The sequence below is a fragment of the Rattus norvegicus genome, chromosome 3 (genome assembly GCF_021556685.1).
Source record: "Rattus norvegicus strain SHRSP/BbbUtx chromosome 3, alternate assembly SHRSP_T2T, whole genome shotgun sequence".
Classification (NCBI taxonomy): domain Eukaryota; kingdom Metazoa; phylum Chordata; class Mammalia; order Rodentia; family Muridae; genus Rattus; species Rattus norvegicus.
In genome coordinates, this window is record NC_141536.1 from 15,021,775 (window position 1) to 15,035,255 (window position 13,481).

Sequence of the window (13,481 nt, forward strand, 5' to 3'; positions counted from 1 at the left end):
GTGTACCACCACGTTCCCCCTAAACAACATTTTTTTCCAGAGTTTGTATGCACACATTTTATTTTTCTTTTCCACTTGAAATGACAGGAGGCAGCTCTCTCCAGCTCTCTGTGAACCTTACATACTTCCCCAAGAACCCAGCATGACTGGGACATTCTGCTGGAGCACGTAGTGAAGGTTGGGGGCTGGGTGGTCTTGGCCTCAATTGAGCAGCAGGAAAGTAGCAAAGCAAGCCTGAAGATGACTACACACTGTGTAACTGTTAAGGCTCTACGCCCATGGCCACTTTCTAAGATGTCCGTTAGAGTCTGGAAAGCTGGTTCATCCTGAGATTCCTGGATTTGGGCTATCACAGATACTTGTGGTTTTTTTGTTTGTTTGTTTGTTTGTTTGGGGTGTGTGTGTGTGTGTGTGTGTGTGTGTGTGTGTGTGTGTTTTGGGGAGGAGGGGACAAGCTCTCACTTTATAGCCCTGGCTGGCCTGGCCTAGAACTCCCTATGAACACCAGATTGACCTCAAAACTACAGAGCTCCATCTGCCTGTGCCTCTCGAGTGCCAAGATTAAAGACACGTGCCACCACACTTGACCCAAATATTGGTTTTTAACCTGTAGCTAAGCTCTTATTTGCTGCCCATATAACCAGCACTAAAATGCTGACATTTATGACTGCTTGTATCGGTGAGCAAAAAAAAGATAGTAGCCCAAAGAGCCTGTCACTTGCTGTGAGGAAGCCCAGCCCTTCTGATGGGCGCTTCCCTCTTTCTGTCCTAGGATGCAGTTCTCCTAACTAATATCTCATTTTACAGTCTGTGGTCTGATTTTCTATACCAGACATGCTAGCTGCTTCGCATCCATCAAAGGTAAGCCTGTCCAAGTGTGTCCATCCATCCTGACTTAGTAATGAGGGCAGTAAAAACTAGCGAACTGAACACAGAACCTCAGAGGCTTTCAGAGCTAGCAGCACGAAGTGCCTGTAGAACTTACGACGAGAGACAGCGTAAGGCATGTGGGCAGGCTGCATACTTGCAGAACAATGGTGTTTCCCCTCGACCTGGAGGAGCCAGGACACCTGGTGAGTACGGGCCTCTGTTGGGGTCTCTGCTACTTCACATCCCACCCTTTATCCCCTTAGCTTCACTTCCTATCACTAGATAGGAGAGAAAGAATAGAGAGGAGAAAGAGATAAAGATCTCTGAATCTAATTTTTTTTAAAAGATTTATTTTTATGTATATGGGCCCTGTCGCTGTCTTCAGACACACCAGAAGAGGGCATCGGATCTCATTACAGATGGTTGTGAGCCACCATGTGGTTGCTGAGATTTGAACTCAGGACCTCTGGAAGAGTAGTCAGTGCTCTTAACTGCTGAGCCATCTCTCCAGCCCTGAATCTAATTTCCTTATTTCTCCAACAAACTGTAACCGACCTCCCTAAATGACCCAACAACCCCGAACCTCACCTAGGGGGCCCTAGCATTTATAAGCACACTGAAAAGTTCCCCAAAATTCCAAATATCACACAATCGCAGAAACTACCTGCAACTGGCAAAGCCATGCCTCTGCTAGAGCACGAGGCAAATCACAGTCAGCTGCTGAGAAGCATCACCAAATCCCCACACATGGAATTAAAACAAAAACATATTCTTATATTTTTATGTTTTTAAAAAAGAAACTATGGGGTTGGTGATTTAGCTCAGTGGTAGAGCGCCTGCCTAGCAAGCACAAGGCCCTGGGTTCGGTCCCCAGCTCCAAAAAAAAAGAAACTAAAATTTCAGAATTCCCACTATAGGCCTCGGAAAGAGAGGAACAAATGAACTTCACACACAGCTCCTCACGAATCCTCATCCAGCTGGGCATGATAGCGTACACCTTCAATCCCAGCACTCCGGAGGCAGAGGCAGGACCTTCAATCCCAGCACTTGAGAGGCAGAGGCAGGCAGATTTGTGTGTCTGAGATAGCCTCATCTACAGAGCAATTCCCAGGACAGTCAGGGCTGCATGGAGAAACCATGTCTGGGGGGTAAGGGAACCCCCCTCTTACCGCCAGTCTTTTCATTCACTAAATTTCCAGATACCTGTAAGTAGACTGTGGTCTCCTGGGCAGGAGGACATTACTTGGGGACTCTGAGTCTCGGATGAAAAGACACTGATTCTGGGATCCCTCAACAACACATCCCATCCAGGCTGAGAGCTCTTGACTGCTGTCAGTGTCTCCCACTCTTAATCATGAGCAGACAACACAGTTTGCTGAACATCTGAGGGAAAATTCCTACATGGAAAGCAGGCACTAAAACAAATAAAACTAGCACCAAAAAAAGGGACAAAATTGAGATCGTGTGTGTGTGTGTGTTTAAAGATTACTAAAAATTACTGCATCTATGAAAGAAGACTTAGGAGTCCAGGAAAAAAAGAAAGAACCATTTGAAATTTTGATAGACTATCACGGTACAAACAAAAACTTAAGCAGAAAAATGGAATAATAAAGTTAAGGAAGCCTCCTAGAAAAAGCCAGATAGATAACCGGAAAGAAAGGGGAGTCTGAGCGCCATGAGGCGGGACACCCAAACTGCAGGTCAGGGATAGGGGAGGGATATGGAAGCTATGGAGGGCATTTCCCAGCAGGTAAATCCCCGAGAGTTTCTAAAGCAAAGCTAACCTCGAAAGTCTTGGAGACCTGGCTGCCTCATCTTAAGATCCTAAGGAAGCAGCCTTCTATGCCCAAACAAGGTGAGCATTTTGTTTTTGTTTTGTTTTGTTTTTAAAGATTTATTTATTATATATGAGTACACTGTAGCTGTCTTCAGACACAGCAGAAGAGGGCGTCAGATCCCATTACAGATGGTTGTGAGCCACCATGTGGTTGCTGGGAATTGAACTCAGGACCTCTGGAAGAGCAGTCTTAACCACTGAGTCATTTTTTAAACATTTATTTACTTATTTAGTGTGTGTGTGTGTGTGTGTGTGTGTGTGTGTGTGTGTGTGTCCATCCAGCACTCTTCCCTACTGAGTAATTACAAAGGCTTGTTCTTGGAGGCCTATCGCTTAAAGACAAGAGGGTGACATGACCCAAATCGCAGCAGAGCCCTGCTCCCATGCTTCATTTATCTCCTCAGCAGGGCTTGTCTCTGAACCCTGCTAGCTACCCTAAAAACTAAGTCACCTTCGTGACTTGGCCAGGGCTTGGTCACTCCTCCCTGCTGAGAACCACCACACCTGTGAGCTCTTCCTCCTCGGGCTGCCAGCCAGCAACAGCTCTGCCCTCCTGCCGTCACAGGAACCTCAGGAGACTGAGAAAAACCAGCACCGTGTGGGAGCTGCCCCACTGCTGCAGTCCTCCGCACTTGCCCTTGTCAGTCTGTCTGGCATGAAACACCAGTCTAGTGCTATCTGTCCCTGAAAGTCACACAGGAGAAGGCCCGAGGGGGTGATTCACTCAACAGACAGAGTAAACGGGGTCCCTACTGTGGGTAAGAGCCTGACGGGGGGGGGGGGGTCCTCAGATGCCTCCCAAAGCCATGTTAACTCAGCACAAACCCTGCCTTTCCACACACCTCCACGCCTCCTTCTCCAAGAAGCCAGGAGCACAGGCAGCTCCTGACTCTAAACCTTGGGGAGCAACACGAGGTGAACACTCAAGTATCCGGACTACAAAGCCTCCTTGCTGGGGAGTAGAGCCTTGCCCAGGAGCTGAACAACTACAGCTGGCTCAAGGTCACTGGGAATTAAGGGCAAAGGCTCGGACACCCTGGATAGCTCTGTCTCCCCGCTGACTCTCGGGCCTCTGGCTGTTCCTGCTGGGCAGTATCAGTGTTTCCCTCACTCATTCTCCCACATTTCCCATCCTCTCCTCTGCCTGACCTGTCCCTAACAGCTGAGGTCATCTCATGGCCCCCAGCCTGCACCTCCATCATGACCTCTCCCTGATCTTTGAAGCCCTCTGCCTCTTAGCATATTCTTGGAGAGGGGCATATTCTCAGCCTAGGGAAGCTAACATTCCCCCCCAAATCTGCTGTTTCTCTTGCCCTTGCTCCTATTGAACAATCTGACCTTAGGACTTGCTGTTCTAAACTAGGGCTGTTTTCCAGCCTTCTCTTCTTACCCCTCACATCTGATGCCTGTGACGTAACACATACCCATCAATATCTATAATATGTCTCCCAGTTTACCTCCTTCCCCCATCCACTGCTCTGTCTCAGACCTCAGTTGCCACAGACAGGACGCCACCACAGCCCCTAACTTACTGCCTCCCATCCAATCTCCCCAGAGAACCAGAGCACTTTTTAAAGCATTCTGACCCTATCTCCCACTGACTTAAAAATCTTCATGCAGTCTCCAGGGCTTCTGAAAAACAACATAAGGTCCTGGGGGATGACTCAGTGGCAAAGGACTGCCCTACCAAGCATGACGCCCTGGGTCCGACCCCCGGGATCTACATGATGGGAGCAGAAAACCAGCCCCCACAGGTCATCGTCTAACCTCCACGGATATACTGTGGACATTCACGCTCCTTTCCACCACAAAAATAAACACAAGAAGAACTTTAACACGCACAGGGCTAAGAAATCCAGCACCCTCCAGCTTCTCTGTCCTCCCATGCCCAGCTAAACTATACTGCATCCCTCTTCCTTGCCAACCTCAGCCTTCTTCTGCTTGCCTTTCTGAGGCCACACTGAGACCACCGTCTTCACGGCTAGCCTTCCCTTTTACAGATATCCTTGTCCTCACTTGTTTCCTGAGGATCCCACATTATCCAGAGTCCCGGCCAGGGCAGATCACTGCTGTGCTATGTGGACCCACAAGAAGCAGATCTAGCTGGGCCTGGTAATATGGGTCTATAGTCCCAGCACTGTGGAGGCCAAGGCAGGAAGACCAGGTTTCTGCGTCCATCACCTTGATGCACAGTTTCTAGTACCAATAGACTATAGTCTATAGTGTGGCTGAAGGAACAAAGGCATTGGGTTCCAGATCCCCTGGGGGCTCCAAAGGCCACTATGGAAAGATTGACTTCTGGAGACCAGTTTGAACCTGTACCTTCACAACCAGGTGCCCTTCCAACCGTAAGTGAGAGCAGCTCATGCAGGGTCATGGAGAGTTCACAGAGGCTTGTGGTAACAGAGACTCTTTGGGGGGGGGGGGGGTTGGGGATTTAGCTCAGTGGTAGAGCGCTTGCCTAGGAAGCGCAAGGCCCTGGGTTCGGTCCCTAGCTCCGGAAAAAAAAAAAAAAAACAGAGACTCTTTCTTGCTCATCCTTCCAAGTTGTGTGGGGAAGCTGTGACTAAAGCAAAGCCTCCTGAGGTAGTTTTCTCAAGTTTCTGTGAATGTTCAAAGCAGCTGAGCTGTGGTGATGAGAGTCTGGTTGGCTGCTGAGAGGCTGATCGACAGTTCACAGGGGAAGGGTGTACCAGCTAGCTACCAATGGCCAAGACACCTGCTCTTAACAGCTTCGACTCCTCGGAGGAAAGCATTGAGGATGCTTACAATAAAGACCCATCCTGGACTTAGCATTCTCAGGAGCACTTCACTGTGCTTAACCCCTAGCCAAGCACCCTTAGGAAGAGCTGAGGCCCTCTGATTGGCTTCAAAGCTGGCATTCCTGAGACAGTCCTCCTAGGGCGAGCACAGGACCACAGCTCACAATTTAGCGCTGCTGGATTGACAGAGGTAACTATAAAAGTTGGCCTGACCAATTCACTAAAGAAAAAATACTTCATTAGCTGCCAAACTCCTGATTGCCTCAGAGGTGTTGTGTGCCCCCCCCCCAAAAAAGTCAGAGAGACACCTTTTTAATGTACGGCCAACACAGTAAGCCCTTGTTGGATACAGGGCAGATGCAAGTCCTCTCACAACTGATGAAGACAACGGGGATGCTACTTGGACCCTAAACCACCGCTTAGGAAAATTTGCCCCAATTTAAATTGTAAACCACATCAAAGGTGACAACCCGTTCAAAATAGAACTATATCTAGAAATAAACACCAAAAAAACAGGGTTGGGGATTTAGCTCAGTGGTAGAGCGCTTTGCCTAGCAAGCGCAAGGCCCTGGGTTTGGTCCCCAGCTCCGGAAAAAACAAAAACAAAAAAAAAAAACAAAAAAAAAAAAAACACCAAAAAAACAAAAATGGGCGTAGTAACCCATGCCTTTGATCACTTGGGAGGCAGAAACAGGTGGATCTCTGCGAGTTCGAGGCCAGCCTAGTCTACAAATCGAGTTTAGGACAGCTAGGACTATTTACACTGAGAAACCCTGTCTCAAAACGAGAGAGAGAGAGACAGACAGACAGACAGAGAGAGAGACAGAGAGACAGAGAGAGAGAGAGACAGAGAGAGAGAGGAAGGAAGGAAGGAAGGAAGGAAGGAAGGGAAGGAAGGAAGGAAGGGAGGAAGGAGGGAAGGAAGGAAGGAAGGGAGGAAAAAAAGAAGAAAAGAAATAAACACCATAGCTGGGTGTGGTGGCACAAACTTATAAACCCAGCAGTAAGGAAACCAAGGCAGGAGGACTACTATGAGTTCCAGCCAGCATGAACTATACAGTGAGACACGGTCTCAAAGTTAAACAAGAAAATAATAATAAATAAAATAAAATAAACTAGGAAGGAAGACACAGTGAGATCACTCAAAGTAATTTTTATGTCTAAAAAAGACATAAGATCACAATTATTATATCAAGGAATTAAATATTGAATAAAAATATTCAAAGGAGGGGAAGGAGAAGAGATAGAAGGCACACGTGAGCCTAGGAATTGAGTTTAGCCTGAAACCGACACAAAGACCCTGATGAAGGAGGGAAGGGAGGGGCAGGGGAGGGGAGAGAGGGAGCCTGGGCTTGGAACTGTAGAACTGGAGCCCTCAGGCACCTTGAGGCAGTGCGGCAGCTCTGCAGGCTCTGTAGCAGATAAAGGTGCCACTGAAGGGGGTCAGTGGGTAAAGGTGCTTGCCACTAAGCCTGATGACTCTAAGTTCGATTCCCAGGACCCACATAGTAGAAGGTGAAAACCAATTAGGACTTCTACATGTGTGCCACGGTATGTGTGTGTGTGTGTGTGTGTGTGTGCATGCACACATGCACACACACACACACACACACACACACTCACTCACTCACTCACACACAAACACAACTAAAATGCTATGTAAAAGACGTCATTTTTAGGGAGGATAGGGGAGCTGAGATAGGGTCTTACTACATGGTCCTGACTGGCCTCGAACTTTTCATGCAGTTTATGGTAGCCTAGAACTTGCTGCAATCCTCCTGCCTCTGCCTCTCTAGTGCTGAGATAGACAGCATGTACTATAACCACTCTGGATGAAAGAAATCAAGTTTTTAAAATTGTATATACTGTGTGTGTGTGTGTGTGTGTGTGTGTGTGTGTGTGTGTGTGTGTACGCACACACGCTACACCTGGCACTTTCACCTGGGGCTGGGGATCTGAACTCAGATCCTCAAGCTTGAACAGCAGGGACTTTACCAACTGAGACATCTCTCCAGCCACAGAAATCACATTTTAAGAACTGGGTATAGTACTGCACACCTTTGATCCCAGGATTTGGGAGACAGAGGCAGGTAGATTTCTGTGTGTTCAAGGCCAGCCTGGGCGACACAGTGACATCCTGCCTCAAAAAAGCTATATGCTATGATATTCTGGAAGAGGCAAAACTACAGGGAATGGGGAAAGGTTGGTGGTTGCCAGGAGCTAAGAGCGGGAAGAGACTGTCCATAGGAAATAGCAAGAGAAAATCAGGAAACTGCTTTTGTCTGTCGGTCTGTCTGTTTAGACAGGATCTTCCAGAGAGCCTGCATTTGATTCCTAGCATGCACATCCAGTGTCTCACAAACACCTGTAACTCCCAACTCCACTGGATCTGACACCCACTCAGGAGTCTATAGACACCTACACACTCAAAAGACACACGAATAAAAACGAATCTTAGCCAGGTGGTGGTGGCAGGCACACCTTTAATCCCAGCACAGGAGAGGCAGAGGCAGGTGGATCTCTCTAAGTTCGAGTTTCAAGGCAGCCAGAACTATACAAAGACAATTTGTCTTGAACAAATCATAGATAGATAGATAGATAGATAGATAGATAGATAGATAGATAGATAGATAGAATCTTTTAAAAATAAAAATAAAATAAAAGCCATTGCCCTGAGCCAGCAAGATGGCTCAGCGGATACCGGTATTTGCAGCCAACCCTGAACTGAGTTTGATCCCTGAGACCTACGTGATAAAAGGAAAGGCTTTTCAGGGTCCTGAAAGCCTTCTTACCTCCACAGGTCTGTGGCACATTCCCAACTCAAATAAAAAGTTTAATCTTAAAAATTAAGCTGTAGTCCTGAAGTGAATAAACAATGACCCTTTAAATTCAGGGAGAAGCTCAGCTACTAAGGCTCTTGCTCAGCAAGCACGAGGACCTGAGTTCATCCCCAGCATAAAGCTGGCACAGGGCACGAGAACCCTCAGTCCCAGCTGGCACGGGGTCCTTCCATAATTCTAGTTACAGGGCCTGTTCTCTTTCTCATTGGTTGTTTGTCCAACGTTAACTGTGTGTCAGAGCCTTAATCACTCACTGAGGACAGACCCAAGAACAAGACCCCTACTCTGCCTGAAGAAACTTACAGACCAGTTGGACAAGGCCAACATATACAAGTGCAACACACTGAGTGTGTTCTAAAATGTGCTGGGGAAGAGAAAGCTTCTGGAGGACTGACTGCCACACCGTAGGGCTAGTCCCATTCTGTTGTTGTTCTGGCTTTAGGGGTTTGTTTGTGGGTTGGTTGGTTTTAAGACAGGGTCTCAGGGCTGGGGATTTAGCTCAGTGGTAGAGCGCTTACCTAGGAAGCGCAAGGCCCTGGGTTCGGTCCCCAGCTCCAAAAAAAAGAACCAAAAAAAAAAAAAAAAGACAGGGTCTCACTATGTATCCCTGGCTGGCCTGGAACTCTGCCTCTCAAGTCCTGAACTAAAGGCATATGCCACCAGGCTTGCTCGGTATTCATTCAGCTTTCAGCTTTGAAACACCCATAGTTCCTAGCAATCTCTAAACAAATGTCTGTAGAATAAGTAGCTAAGTCAACCCAGATCCTCTTCTCACACCTACAGCCCACGGGCTGTCCAGTGAAGCTCAACTCAGAAGGGACCAGAAGGGGCTGGTACTGCACATGTGCAAGGCTCTAAAGTAGACTGAGGAAGATTGTGGGGGAAGGTAAGGGGCTCAAACTACATCTACTTTATGTTTATTCCTATCCTAAGTGATATGTGTTCACTCAGCAAATAGATATCAACTGTTAAAGATGAGCTGTTGCTGCAAGTTTGGGGCCCAGAACCCCATTATCAGAGAACTGGTTTGTGAAATTCAAATGGACACAGCATTCAGATGTGGGCCTTACCCCAAAACAAACAAAAAGGAACAAAGTAATTTTTTACTTTATGGAAAAAAAATCTGACAGTGACTGTGCTGGCTAGATTTATGTCAACGTCACACAGCTAGAGGCTTCAGAGAGGGAGCCTCAGTGAAGAAAAATGCCTCTGTAAAATGGGGCTGTAGGGAAGCTTGTAGGGCATTTTCTAAATTACTGATTGAATTATGGTGGGAGGGCCCAGCCCATTGTGGGTGAGACCACCCCCTGGGCTCTGTAAGAAAGCAGGCTGAGTGGCCTGCATCAGCTCCTGAGTGACCTCCTTCACTGATGAACTGTGATGTGGATGAATCCTTTCCTCCCAAAGTTAATTTTGGTCATGGTGTTTCACTACAGCTGCAATAACCCTAACTAAGACAGGGACTATGGGGGATATTAACTTAGATCAAAAGCAAGGTGACATTTAAACTAATACAGTGGTTTATTTGTTTTTCTTAACTAAGTTTTAGCTGCAGATGTAGCTCAGTGGGCAGAATGCTAACCTAGCATACTAGAGGTCCCAGGTTCAAGCCCCAGCACTGCTTAGGATGAGACAGCAGTGGGAGGCTGCAGAGGCAGCAACTGAAGGATCAGTTTTAGCTTCTCCTAAGTCCCTGCCAGCTCTAGGCACACCTGGGCTATATCAGACTCAGTTCTCAAGACAGCAAAAAAAAAAAAAAAAAAAAAGCCACATTTCTGAAATCATAAGAAGCTTCTATTAAAAAAAAAAAAAAAAGACAGCAAGAAAAGAAAAAAAAATCTTCATTTCATTCTTAATTTCTGGAGAAAAATGCCAAAGCAGAAACCCCCACCAAAAACTAGAAGGTAGCATTAAAATAGTATTCAGTGATGTATTCTCCTAAAGTACATGCCTAACTCAATTGTTACAGGAATAGAAGCCTGTTCACACATTCACTAATTTTTTTAAATTGAGCTTATTTTTGTACACCACAGATTCACTTTGTTTCAAAGGAAATTTCAGCCATATTGCATACTGGTTTTTTTCCCCCCAGTCTTGATGCTTACTTCTAAAAGAGGCGAAGCAAGAAGTTATGGTGCCACCTACATAATCAAAAGGTCTTGTGTAAAGGATGCAAAAACTTGTCAGCTGGGTGTGGTGGTGCAGCAAGCCTGTAACCCCAGCATTTTGATAGCCTGAGGCAGGAGGATTACCACAAATTCAAAGCCAACCTGCACTTGGGTAGCAAGTACCAGGTTGCCAGGGCTGTAAAGTAAGACCTTGTCTCAAACTTAAGAAATGAATAAATGAATAAGCTGGAGTTGGTGGCTCACACCTATAATCTTCAGCATTTGTGACGCTGAGGCAGGAGGATTGAGATAAATTTAATGCCAGTCTAGGTTACATAGTGCCTTCTGGGCCAGCAGCCTGAACTGTAGAGACTGTCTTGTGGGAGTTTCTATAAGTAATCCATCTTTCAAATGTAATATTCAAAAATAACACCTGGGAGATGACATTCCATCCCACACCTTTAACCCTTGAAAAGGGGGTACACAGAGAGCAAGGGAGTTATTTTTACTTAAATTAAAGGGAAATGAATACTAGATTTTTAAAAATTAATTAACAATGATTTCAGCAAGTCATTTAACTGCTCCAAGCCTCAATTGCTTTCCCATGGGTAAAAATGAAGATGTTGATGATAGAAAATCCCTATGGATAGTTGCAGTAAACACTGATTCTCCCCAGAAAACGGTTCAAGTAACCTTTAGAGCATGGGTGCTAGTGTGAGCATTTTTTTAAAAAAGTCATCTTTGGTTTTGTTTTTATAATAATTTCTTCTGGTGTACTATATCAGGAAGGTTGTTCATGGCTAGAGTATCCCACATATACCAGTCAAAAGAATAAGGGGAAGACAGTTATGACGCTCAACAGTTATGCTGCATTTGATGGGGGATGGGAGGTGGGGAGGAAGCTACCATAGAAGAGGATCACTGAAAAGGGAAACTGTAAATTTCCACCTCTCCTACAGGGAAAAGGCACTTTCATTTTCTCTCACTCTAAAAAGAGACAACGAAAGCCACAGCAGTCTTCACACACGTTTTCATTGTAAAGGCATGCCAAAATATTGAAGAGGCACTGTTTTTCTACCTAGGTCACCCATCTTTATTTTTAAATACTGACAACCCGCCCTCACTTCGACGCTCACCATCCATTATAAAAATAAATAAAAAATAAATTTAAACATGTCCGCTGTGCCTTTCAGGCAAACATATAAACAATCATATCTTCCCCGCAGCGACGCCCAGGACTGAGTCCCACAAGCAGCGAGACTGCAGACTGCGGCGCTGGCTGGGGCCACTCCTCCCGTGGCACTCTGAAGCTGCTCCCCTTCTCCCTTGGGATTTCTAAGGGACCCGGCTAAGACCCTTCCCTTTAAGTCCAGGCTCGGAAAGGGGAAGCGGAGAGAGCCTGCGGGAGCAGCTCCACTGGAAAACCCCGGGTCCCCTCTCCAGCTGGCTGGAGTGGCCCCGGCGGCGCGCGCCCAGCCTCTCCCAGGTGGGTCTCTGCAGCCGGGGACAGCGCCCTGCTCCCGGGAGAAGGAGGCAGGGAGGGAGGAGGACGCAGGCCAGGCTTCGTTCGTCACGATTCACGAGGGAGGGTGGGAAAGAGGGAGGGATTGGAGACAGAAAACGGGGGGGGGGGCGCGGAATTGAGAGCCGTGGAAATGCAGAAGGCAAGGAAGGGAGACGGTAGGAAAGGAATACGTCTGGAGAAGAGTTGGGTTGCAAAAGGGTGATGCTGCAGAGGACGGTGGTGGGCTAGTGGGGGATAAAGGGGCGGATGGGGGAGGGAGAGAGGGGTCTGGGGTGAACAGAGAGAGAGAGGAGACGGGATGGGATGAAGGAAGAGAGGTGGCGTGATGGAGGTGAAGGGATGAAGGGAAAAGGGAAAACGGGATGTTTATGAAGGCGAGGTGTGAGGAGGAGGGATGGGATGAAGAGGAGATGGAGGAATAGAGACCGAGGAGGCGTCTGGGGATTGGAGGGCCGAGGTGAAGGGGGGATCTAGGTGAAGCGTGAGTCAGGGAAGCCTGCTGGCCGCAGGAAGCCAGAGGGGCTTCCCTCCCGGGAGGGCGGCGCCTGAATAACGGGTTTTGCCGGCCCCGGGGCAGCACCCGGAGGCCACTTACTCTCTCCGACCACCGCCTTGAGGCCAATGGGGGCCATGGCGTTCTTCGAGTCTCCGGGCTCCGATGCTCCTCCCGCGACACCGTAGCCTCCCCCGGGCCGCGCGCCCCGCTGTCTGCAGCCCGCCGCCCCGCAGTCGCGCTCGGGACCGACTGACGCGCGGACTCCGCGCGGGGGCGCGACTGGGGCCAGAGCGAGGCTGTGGAGCGGCCGGCGCGCGCGGAGAGGCGGGGCTGTAGGGGCGGGGCCTCGCGCCGACCGTCATCGTCACCCGCGCGCTTCCGCCAATAGAAGCGCAGCCCGGGCGTGAGACCCCGCCCTCCGGGATGCGGACGATCTCCGGGAGCGCCCTCCCTTGCGCCTTACGTGCGCGACCCCGGCTCAGGGTCCTAAAATCCCCTCATCTACCCTGCACTGGCTGCCCAGGCCATGGGAATCTCCCCAAAGCCAGGCTGTGATGCTCTTTCTGCTGTTTTTGGAGCCTTCCATTTTCTCCTGCCAACAAAAAGAACTCTGAGAGCAGATTCTTATGAACTGCATTCCCGTTCCCAGCCACAACATAGGCTTACGGTACAGGTACACTGAAACTAACCCTGTGTCTCTGTGGTCTGTTTACCATTATTGATGGAGCACTAAGCTCTGTGTCACGCACCTTTCAGGTATCATTTTACTAAATTCGCGCAATAATAGCGTCGTTTCTAATCTTCATTTTCAGGTGCAAAATCAAACACCTTTGTGCTTGCTGTTGTGCTATCATTCACTAATGGATATTGTTCTCACATTACTATGGATAAGCTGATATTCTGTACACGGGGCCTGCACTCGTGCACAAGACACGATACAAATCCAGTAGTTTCCAAGATCCAAATCTAATTAAGAAATACTATAGAATCAACTCTCGACTCAGCATCTTCTTCTTGCCGTCTACATGGTCACATACCAGTTT

The 13,481-nt window shown here is 48.0% G+C and overlaps 1 protein-coding gene across 2 annotated transcripts in view; it reads right to left on the reverse strand.

Moving 5' to 3' along the window:
- Positions 1–12,692, reverse strand: part of Stxbp1 (syntaxin binding protein 1) — a 61,255-nt gene extending 48,563 nt beyond the window's left edge. The window contains exon 1 of one of the 2 annotated variants that reach the window (XM_087649644.1): positions 12,538–12,692. In XM_087649644.1, the coding sequence (XP_087505770.1) occupies positions 12,538–12,574 (37 nt within the window). In that variant the 5' untranslated portion in view covers positions 12,575–12,692. 2 annotated transcript variants of the gene reach the window in all.
- Positions 12,693–13,481: the final 789 nt, after the last annotated feature.